This window comes from Melanostigma gelatinosum (genome assembly GCF_949748355.1).
Source record: "Melanostigma gelatinosum genome assembly, chromosome: 12".
NCBI classification, from domain to species: domain Eukaryota; kingdom Metazoa; phylum Chordata; class Actinopteri; order Perciformes; family Zoarcidae; genus Melanostigma; species Melanostigma gelatinosum.
In genome coordinates this window covers 22,320,057-22,331,132 of record NC_136645.1, presented here as the reverse complement: position 1 = coordinate 22,331,132, position 11,076 = coordinate 22,320,057, and the positions used below count along the sequence as shown (strand labels likewise).

At 46.2% G+C, this 11,076-nt stretch overlaps 1 protein-coding gene across 4 annotated transcripts in view; it reads right to left on the bottom strand.

The window, feature by feature from the left end:
- Positions 1 to 10,758, bottom strand: part of plekhh2 (pleckstrin homology domain containing, family H (with MyTH4 domain) member 2) — a 25,552-nt gene extending 14,794 nt beyond the window's left edge. The window contains exons 1-7 of one of the 4 annotated variants that reach the window (XM_079280600.1): positions 10,638 to 10,758; positions 7,551 to 7,680; positions 913 to 993; positions 687 to 836; positions 460 to 543; positions 218 to 299; positions 1 to 138 (exon numbers count right to left, since the gene is read on the bottom strand). The exon at positions 1 to 138 is cut by the window's left edge and continues 48 nt beyond it. In XM_079280600.1, the coding sequence (XP_079136726.1) occupies positions 1 to 138; positions 218 to 299; positions 460 to 543; positions 687 to 836; positions 913 to 993; positions 7,551 to 7,673 (658 nt within the window). In that variant the 5' untranslated portion in view covers positions 7,674 to 7,680; positions 10,638 to 10,758. Of the gene's footprint in view, positions 139 to 217; positions 300 to 459; positions 544 to 686; positions 837 to 912; positions 994 to 7,550; positions 7,681 to 9,748; positions 9,808 to 10,637 lie in introns of those variants that run through there. The other 3 variants (XM_079280602.1, XM_079280603.1, XM_079280601.1) reach the window with 3 other exon arrangements.
- Positions 10,759 to 11,076: the final 318 nt, after the last annotated feature.

The following is an 11,076-nucleotide window of genomic DNA, read 5'->3' as shown; positions in this document are numbered from 1 at the left end:
GGCAGGGTGCCGGTCCAGTGAGCACCTGGGGGCTCTTCCCCCTCACCTGGAAGCAGCCGAACGTCAGGCTGCTGAGACGCTGGGCCTCACCTGGTCTGCACAGGACGCCTCGCCCAGCGCCGCACTTCTGCTCAAAGGCTGCGGACCAAAAAAACATCATTCTTATCAGAACAATGTCGAGCGAGCGTTGCACACGAAAAACAGATTTGAAACTCACACTGCACTTGTTTCTGCAACTCCCCAATCTGAGCCTCCTGCTGCTTGTTGGCTTCTCTCAACGCCGCGTTCTCTCCCTCAAACTGAAGAAGAAACGTGTTTCAGAATAAAAGCCCCTTTCTTGGACCCAGGGATGAATCTGATGGAATGAAATACTGGTGACCCTAACTCACCACCCAGCTTGCATTTTTGCCACATTTCCAACGATTTCAATATGAAATCTAATGCCATCATTTCATTTACCTCTGACAACTTCAGCATCACCCATTCCTTGATCTTAGCGGCTTTCTCCTCCACCGTTTTGGCGTCCTGATGTCGGATCTGTTTCTGGTGAAAGAAGACGCAGTGTGACAATACTTCGGATATAGAGTTGGTGTCTTTGTGACTGCATGCCATATCTCCCTCTGCATTCTTTTGCACCGTGGCATCCGCCAGCTTTGATGAAGTTCCTCGCGCACGATTGCTTTTACCTGCTCCTCCAGCTGCTGCTCCAGCCGGGCGATGGCGTCCTCCTTCTCCTGCACTCGGGCCTGCAGCTCCTGGCACCGCCGGAACAGACGCACCTCCGAGTCTCCCGACTGACTGTCGGGGGCCTTCAGCTTCTCCTCCATCCACTGCACCTGGAAGCACACGTACACGCCTTACATATGCACATCCAGTAACCGACACACACATACTGAAAGTGAGTGAACGCACTTGAGTCTGGATCCTGACCTGCTGGTGAGCGGTGAAGGCCCGTTTTTCGGCATCGATCACCTGCGTCTCTAATTGTTGAATCTGGGAAGCGAAGAACACAATATTTTATTTCAGTTTAATCTCAACTTGTTTTCATTCTCACAATATCTTACGACTGAAAGATCAACTCCCCTTCAGTCCCCGAGACAAACACAACAGCACCAGGTAAAGACAGATGCAGATGTTTTGCAGCTGGAGAAAAGAATGTTTAGAACCTCAAATAGGATTCTCAAAGTTTCCGACTTCCGATGCCCGGAGCATGTCCTCCATGCACAGAGGCCGTATCCTCTTGCACGGGCCTCTCTCCGCTGCTTTTCTCCGACCGTGTAGGCTACTTTGGCTCCAATAAACACTTAAATAAGGCTTTTTTCATTTTTCTAAATTCTGCAGAAGTGCTGCAGAGAGCACCTTCAACCAGCTTCATAATGACGAGGTGTCACATCTGTAAAAGGCACAACCGGCTCTTTGTTTGCTGAGATCAGAGCCGAGCATGTGGAACCTGGTAGGAGTGTGTTAAAACGGCAGCAACACTTAAGGGTCACACACACACACACACACACACACACACGGATGGACACGCACGTGCACGAGGACAAAAAGCCCAGAAGGGAATTGAGCAGAGAGACGACTTCATGAGCAGCATTCCTCTGAAATTCCTCGGCTCAAAGTGGCGGAGTCAGCAGGAGGAGAGTCTCTCGAGTCTCAGCGGATTCATGGAGGCAAAGTATGCGGCAACGTGGATGGAAGTTCTCCGCGGAGCAACTCTGCAACCGCCGTGGCTGGAACGCTTTTGCTCTGTGTGCACATATGTGCAAATTCGAGTCGATTATAAGGGAACTTCTGACAGCCCCTGTGGGGGGGAAATGGGCTGACACACCAGAGGATGGGATGTAGCTAAGAATAGGATGAAGTACTGGAGATAAAGAAGGAAGTCGTTTACTGTGGAGTGAATACGGCAAAGACAGCTTCACCTTCTCCAGTCAACCATTGGCTGGTGGCAGAAAATACAGTTGACAGACGGTGTCTCTTGAGTGGGTTCCGTTCATGTCAACTGTTTGGTATCGTACTCAGCCACGTGTAGCACATAGAATGCCATTTAATACTTTCATTCACGATCACACATTAAAGTATGATGGAAACCATTGTGGACAACACAACATTGATTTGTATTTTGACTTGTTTCAACGTTTTCAAACTGGAAAGTGACTTGCAGCCAACACACAAATGTCAGATGTCCTCTGCTGCTGCCAGCGTCCACGGTGGTTCTGTTCAATGCAAATCAGCGCTGGAGTTCACTAAAGCGAGTGCTGCTCCGCTCCATGACCGAGCTGCGAGTGTGAAGGACAGCGTGACGAGCTGAAGCTGTGTTTAGCTGCTCCTCCAGCTGCTCCTCCAGCTGCTCCTCCAGCTGCTCCTCCAGCTGCTCCTCCAGCTTTGCTCCTCCAGCTTTGCTCCTCCAGCTGCTCCTCCAGCTGCTCCTCCAGCTTTGCTCCTCCAGCTTTGCTCCTCCAGCTGCTCCTCCAGCTGCTCCTCCAGCTTTGCTCCCTTTGCGTCTGTTGACTCCCGGAGAACCAGACCAGGAGCAGCGGATGCAGCTCGGTCCAAAGAAAGTGGCCACACCCTGAGCCTGAGCCGCTCAGAGTTTCCACTGCACAGCGTTCTCTGGATCAACGTGGAAGCAAGGCCTTCACTGTTCTACGGTGGGACTTTGGAGAATTCTACGGACAAGATGGCATGGCTTTATGTCTCTGCACGTCCACACTTGGCCTGGAACAATGAGGAGATACTGTGACCCGATGTAGCCTTCTGTGCTGATAAAAACAAACAAAAGAAAGTATTGTCCTCCTGATCTGAACCACGCTGAGCCCACTTCCATGTTGATCAAAAGCCGACTAGAAGTCACACGAGCGCGCTCCGTACAGATCCTCCGCTGCGCTCTGTATAGATCAGGGGTCTCAAACTCCCGACCCGCGGGCCGCATCCGGCCCGCCACGTCATTTTATGTGGCCCGCGAATCCGCCAGCAAAAAAAAAGAAGTTTTTTTTAAGTTAGACTAATAACAATAAAAATATCCCCATAGTCGAAATTATGAGATAGAAAGTCGAAGTTATTAGATAGAAAGTCATAACTATGATAGAAAGTCATAATTCTGAGATAGAAAGTCAAATTTATGAGATAGAAAGTCAAAAAGATGAGATTGAAAGTCAAAAAGATGAGATTGAAAGTCAAAAAGATGAGATTGAAAGTCAAAAAGATGAGATTGAAAGTAAAAAAAATGAGATTGACAGTCAAAAATATGAAATAGAAAGTCAAATTATGAGATACTTAAACAGTTAGAAGCAGCTCTTTGGCTGGTTACTGTACATTTGACATGGAAATGTATTGTGAGTACATTGAAGACTACTTTAAACTGTGAATGCAGAGAGTTATTTAACAATATGTTACGAGTAGTGACATTTACAACCGGCCCTTTGTGGGCGACCATGATGCTGATGTGGCCCGGAGTGAAGATGAGTTTGAGACCCCTGTACTATAGATCCTCCACTGCGCTCTGTATAGATCCTCCGCTGCGCCACAAACCAACCACGTCTCTATAACCGATGTAGCATCTGGCGGAGAACAGCGCGTTAATTACAGGGGTTTTAGCGCGCTGGAGCTAGAGACGACACACACACACACACACACACACACACATAAACACATGTCTGATGATGATATTCTCCTTGATGTTTTCCTCATTCTGTATGTTATATATAGGATGAATAAGGCCTGGGTGTGCACACACGCACGCACAGAAACACACACTCACACACACACACACACACACACATACGTGACCCTCTTTCTCCCTCAGCCTCCATGTAACCTCCAAACACTGCTCTATCACCTCCGTGCAGTCCATATTCCCCCTGCTTCGGATCCAAACTCCAGCTCAACTTCCATTCCTGGAATTCCACAACTGGCGCTCTGTGGCCGACCTCTATCCTGGACTACGCCCCCCCCCCCCCCTCCCTCCCTCTCTCCCTCCCTCCCTCCCTCCTCCCCCATGCTCCATCCACAGCCAGCTCACAAAGCCTCCCTCTGTAGAGGCTGCGAGTCACACTGCTGACCTACAGGTTCTTGTACCAAGACGTTTCACCAAATGCAGTCGCAGTTGCTCTCAGGAGGACGTGCTCACCGACGCTGTGAAACTACAGTTCAAATGTGTTCATTGTCAAAACATGTCCGACGCTATTAAAACTCACCTCAAAAACAAGTGTCCTTTGACCCCCGGGACACACTGTGTTTAGAGCAAGAAGAGGTCTGAATGAGTCACGGTCGGTCGTCGCCATCTATGTGGTGGTGAACATCTAAAGCAGATGTTTGATATATATATATATATATATATATATATATATATATATATATATATATATATATATATATATATATATATATATATATATATATATATATGTATATATGGCTTGAACATAAATAACAAAAATGAATTATAAATTGCACTGTATGCACGTTGCACATTGTCGTTTAAGCACGAGATTTAGACTAAATGTTCTTCCTGTTCCTTCTTAATATCAGACTTACAGATTTACATCTCATCCGTGAGTAGAAACCACATATTTCTGTGTTTTAACTTTGAATGGATTTTTGGACGTTTTTACGGATTTACACACGACCTCTTCATATGTTAAGTGGACACTAAGGCCGTGCACTGTATTCAAGTTTGAAAGTATTGAATTCATTTCAATGAAATACTGACACCAATGGTACACTCTAATGGTAAATGTTGGAAAATGATTTTTTTAGGTTGATTTCTTTGCAGAGTAACTTGGTGAAAACTACACACTCACTATTTTTGGTACGTTGACGTTACATCTTTCTGTATATGGCCCGAATACAAAAGAAATGGCCCTCCCCCACCACCCCGGTTTAATGTGTTCAATGACGTTCATATTGACGGTGACTGGAACAGCAAACCCGCCTTCCACAGAGGAGGATGTTTTGCTTCTTTCCAAATGTGGAATCAATCAGAATGGAGGACCAAACCAGAATATGCCTCTCCACCCACTGGTGGCTTTGGTGTATATCTACTGTATGTACAGTATGGATACGTGTGTGTCTGTGTGTGTGTAGTCTGATGGGTTTAGTTCCCAAAGGATAAATATAGATATTTTCTTTACACTTATTCCACTTATTCCATGAAAAGAGGCGTACACCGTCCTGCTGCTGAAAATACTCCCCGGAGCACCAAATGTGTATTAATCCGCAGCTGAAAATAGTCCCCAACCAATGCACCACTTCCTCCTGTAATCTGCTAAAAAGCTACAGTGTAGCCACCTGTTTGAAGAAATGATTTAACCTTTAAAAAGTGAAACGATATATTCCTGTGAGACGTTTGGAAAGATGAGGTCATTTATCACACAATATGCAGATGATACACTATTCATAGGGACGAGGTTCACTGTGGAGATGGAGTGAATATGAGCAGCGAGTGTGTTACGTTGAAAGGGAGGAGGGGATAGGCTGACACACACGGCCTCTTTGTCTCCGGCGCGAGATGTGTAGCCGACTGTTACGGCTGGAGGCCCCGCAGGACGAAACGAACGTCCCTTCCAAAGAGCTGCACGCGACGCGAGTCCTCACTCGGTGCTAGAAACTGTTCATGAATGACTCTGTATTGACCTTCGTGCATACACAGGGGAAATATCTGACTGCTTCAACTTGCATACTCAGTTCTCGTGGAACACGCACACACACACACACACACACACACACACACACACACACACACACACACACACACGTATTTACTAAACGGGGTATTTCCTCCGCTGGGCGGCTCAATCTTTACACAATGCCTCATTTCTTCTTTCTTTCTCCTCATTCTCTCTCCTTCTCTCTCGCTCAGGCTTTCTAGGACTTCAGCAATTTGCCAAGTCTACCCGCATTAATGTTGATTACAGTAACGTACGATTGACTCAATCAGGCCATTCGAGCAACATCTCAACTAGTCGTTTAAAACCCAAAGCTGCAGTTTCTTCAGCACCAGAGGCCTCGACAAGATGACTCGCCACTCAAAACGACTCCTTCCTCCTGTTTACTAGCCCACCTCCACCGTGGGGCATTAGGGGGTTTTGTAGTGACGTAGGACTACATGCGCCCCCGCACTGCTTTTAAAAACAACAAGCTCTGGCTCAGGCGGTGGGAGTCACAGCAGAGAGAGAAAAACCCATCAGCAGGGGGTTCTGCATGTTCACATGATGAGCTCATAGCATCGGCGGTCGGTCAGTGAGCACGATGTGATGGGTCATTCGAAGACAAACCTACGTGAGTTAGCTTTGTGTTACATTCTGACGGCTGCAGAAAAACATCACGATCCACGATGCTGCATGACTGTGTGTCTAAAAGTCTGTTTCAATCATCTCTGATATGATGCAACTACTTTGGGTTTGCTGGAGAATTTACAGTTCCCCAGGTTTGTTTTTTCATTCCACGTGACTAAGCTTTGCTGCATCTTTGAATCTTTTCAATTCCTGGAAAAGGAATCGATCTTAAATGGAAGATATTGAACATGTGATTTCTGTGGCGCAGAAGTATTTTGGTCAGAGTTGGTCAACTCTGCATCCATGGCAACTAAATCGGCGGTCTTGCGCAATGCCGTAAAATGAAAGGATTGCCGCTATTCTCCGTCAGATTTACAGCGAACTCACAGGCCTCATGTTACAGTGTACGGGGAAACCCAAACCAGCACCAGGCTGACATTTAAACTGGCACACGGTACTGACAACTGAGCACTAACCTGCTAAACTAACAGTCAACACCACTCCAGGAGGAAAAGTAAACCGGTGACGCCGAGCTGAATTCTAGAACCCTTTGTATGTTGAATGGCGTGTTTTGTGGTGGTTGAGTGGAAAAGAGCTAAACTCAAAGCTGTCGAGCAGCATAGGACTGAAAACACAGCACGTGCGCTACGTGGGCTGCAGAAAACCCACCAAGGGCCGATCTTTCTCCCGAGTCTCTGCGGGAGTTTTGCTTTGCTGTCCGGCGGAGCTTAGCTTTGACTCTGTAATCAACTGGAGCTGGGTCAGTCCCATCATGCAGTGCGTGGCGGAGCCCTGCGGTCAGACTGCTGTTTACATTAGAGCTCTAATCAGCCTCCCTGGAGAGCGGCTTCACATCTAGGCCACTGAGCGGTTCGGGCCGGCCCAGTGCAGGGAGGGACGGCCCGACACACCACCACAGCTCTCTGTTGGAGAGCGGAGGACGGCATGATTCATTTCAAAATGTGGACATCGTCTTTGGTTGCAGGATCCCCGGAGTTTTCGTCTCATTCAGGACTGTTTTGTATCAGCTGATGCAAAACAAGCAGTGCACTGCTTCAGCAGTAGAAATGTCTCATCGTAAGTCAATGCAGCAGAAGTTGCTTTACATTCAGGTACTCTTGGCTTCTCCCGTCCTCGCGGCGTCCTCCAGCCTGTCTCCATCTCTGAGGAGGTCCAGACCCCTTCAAAAGCATCTCGGAGGAGACGAGGGCTGTGCTAAAAATCACATCGTAACATACTATTCACACTATTCACACTATTCATACGCGAACCCACCTTGTCGGCGGTGAGCTCTCGAATCTTGACGATCTGCACTCTGAACTTCATGAGCAGCGCCTCCAGGACCACGCACTTCTCCTTCCAGTCCTCCTGGCTCATGGCCTCCTCGCCCTCCGCCATGCCGGCCCTGTGGAAGACCAACGCGCAGCAGTGAGAGACAACACCTGCGATCAGGCGTCTCCTGTGGGAAATATGTTCTTTTTACAATCCATATCTTTTAGGCCGTTTTCTCGAACTGAGTTGTTTCTCCACTTCAGCAGCTCTTACATCACCAAACTTTACAGGTTCATTCCTCTCTATGTTCTGAAGGTTTTCACAGAGGAGATAGTTCATATGGCATTCATAGCCTGATTCATACATTTCATTCCTAAAAATGTGTCAAAAGCTTTTTTTGATTCATGGAGTGATACAAAGAGATATCCAAAATCCCCTCTGCAAAAACCATTGACTTTAATATGTCAACAAAATCAAACATGTTCACATTTCTGTTCTGGAAATGTATGCACATCAATAAATAATGCAATGCCGCACTTGCATGTTTACAAATATATTTTCAGAAAACTTGTTGTACAAACTTGTCTTAGTGTCAGTAATGAACTGTGGAAGTTTCTTGGCGCTCTCTATTCCTTCATCTTTTTCCACTATGTGTCCCTTAAACACTTTTCATACCTAAGTTCCAGGTAATGACTTGTTTTCGACACAGAACTTTTCTCTGGATCGGCTCTGAAACTCACAAGGATCAATGCTTGTGTCTATATTGAATTAGGACAACAAGCTCCGCATTTTATATGAAATCAATCCAACATATCTGATTTTCTGATAGAAATCCAAAAAGCACACAAACAAAATCTTTTTTCTAGATTAGAAAACAAACAGACAGGGAGTTTGTTGTTGTTGTGCAGATGTTTTGCCACGAGCCAGCACCTGGAATATTCCAGAGGTCGAGTCCAGCTGGACCAGTGGGCGTGTAGCTTTTAGACAAACAGGAAAAGAAAAAAGAAAAAAAACTTTTTACTCCAACACCCTCCATGGGACGGACTTGCATCATGTTTTGTTTTTGTCCAAATCTGTCGTTGGAAAACAGGCGTTACGTGAGATGAGAGGAGATGAGAGGAGAGGAGAGAAGATGAGGAGATGAGTGGAGAGGAGATGAGATGAGAGGAGATGAGAGGAGAGGAGAGGAGATGAGGAGAGGAGAGGAGATGAGAGGAGAGGAGATGAGGAGAGGAGAGGAGAGGAGAGGAGATGAGAGGAGAGGAGATGAGAGGAGATGAGGAGAGGAGAGGAGATGAGAGGAGAGGAGAGGAGAGGAGGAGATGAGTGGAGAGGAGATGAGTGGAGAGGAGATGAGATGAGGAGAGGAGAGGAGATGAGATGAGAGGAGATGAGATGAGGAGAGGAGAGGAGATGAGAGGAGAGGAGAGGAGAGGAGATGAGATGAGATGAGATGAGAGGAGATGAGAGGAGATGAGAGGAGATGAGATGAGGAGAGGAGATGAGAGGAGAGGAGATGAGGAGAGGAGAGGAGAGGAGATGAGATGAGAGGAGAGGAGAGGAGAGGAGATGAGGAGATGAGGAGAGGAGAGGAGAGGAGATGAGATGAGAGGAGATGAGGAGAGGAGATGAGATGAGGAAAGGAGAGGAGAGGAGAGGAGAGGAGATTAGGGGCAGATGAGGATCTCTGGTGGAGGAGGAAGATAGAAAAGTCTGCATTTTCTCCTCCATGTAATAACCTCTCATTACCGGCCTGGCTTGCTCACAAAGAGACTGCAAACATGTGTGGAGGGAGGCCGTTTAAAAAAAAAAAAAAAAAAAAAGGTTTCCACAGGCTTATTTCTGTTGCCTGTTTTGCTGCAGTGAACACTAACGAAGGCAAAGGGGGGGGGGGGGGTCTCATCCCACAAAACAAAACAACATAACACGACTTATTGCATATGGATGAGCCATGCTGTGAGCAGTTAAGGAATACAAATGTACTTTATTCGAAGATATCTTGTCAAAACAACACTTCATATTACCTTTAATCACAGTATGCTGCAGTTACAACTGAAGCCCTATTAAGTTTTAATGTGCATTTTTATGGAAGACCATTCTCTTCATCATAGTCTTTTGTTAAGGATTAGTTAAATAAAGCATTTTACTTTGACTGATACAAATATTATATTATTATAGTGCCTTTGTTGTAGTTGTCTTACGAGTGCGGCTCAGCTCGTCTTCTGGGACGTTGATGCGCTCACCCTTCCCTGGAAGTCCCTGTTTTGTAGAGTTTAATGAGATCTTGTGAGAATATTGGTCACATTTCTATTCTAGAGGACAGATATAGTGAATCATGTTTTTCTTCAAGCATCATTCCACAGCGATGGTGAAAGGATGCGGAAAACACTACAGGTCATTTGACCCCTGAACCCTGACTCTGAGTTTCTTTTTGTCTCTCTGTCTCACTTCCTGTTGAGTAAAGTCGGCCTCAGCGTAAAGAGAGAGAGAGAGAATGTGCTGTCTGAGCGCTTCCCTGTGATTTTGGGTAGTGGGCTGGTGATGTGACCCAATAACGGACTGAACTGGAAGCAAAGCACCCTAATCACTGAGGTAATATGTATTATAAGATGCTTTTAGATTTAGATAAGGGTCCCCTCCAAAAAAATGTAAATAAAAAATGTCATGATTCATACAGAAACTTAAAAACCACTCTGAGGCAAAAGGTGAAACTTTAAATAGTTTGTGGTACTTTAAATTGAATTGACTATAATACATCACAGCTCATGTGTTTTTGTTTCCTGTAAAGTCAAATTCACAAAAACACCAGCCGGCAAAAGACACAAATAGCATCACTTATTTTGTTTTGGTTCAACAACACATTTATGAGTAATGGCAACCAGTAGAGACTGTGCTGTATTCACATCCACGAGTGTCCTCGACTAAATCAATTTCTCAGGTTCTACCGAATAACGGCCATCTGAGAAACCGGTACCTTCCTGGTAATTTGTCCTTGTTCAGTTATAACAGTGACATTTAAATAGACAACTGTCTGTCGTTTCCTATTTAATTAAAAAAAGTGCAGTTTTTCATCAAAGTTTCTCGACTTACCCCTCGAGATAATCTGATTGGTCGAAACTATGCGACGGACTTCAGTCCATGTCGACTCCAGCGTCTCTACAGTTTACTTGTTGATCCAGTGGAGAAGAATCCTGATTCATGAGTAAAACGGTGAATTTCTCTCTTTCTCCCGAAGGATTTCATTTCAGCTCTCGGGAAAAAGTTGGAGACGGGTTGGATTTTTAAGAGGGTGTGGTTTTATCACGACACGGCCAATCGCGTATTCGGTAGGCGCGTCTCCGCGCTGCAGGACCACGACGCCCCGTGTTTGATTGGCGTGTGTTGTCCGCCAATGAGAAGCCGGAGCGCTCCTTTACAGACAGAGCAGCTTCTACGGCCGGTGTGTCGTCGGAAGTGACGTCCCACACGTGCAGTGTGGACCGTAGGTGTGTCAAGCCCGCGGGAACAATACAGGGAAATGAATGAGTGT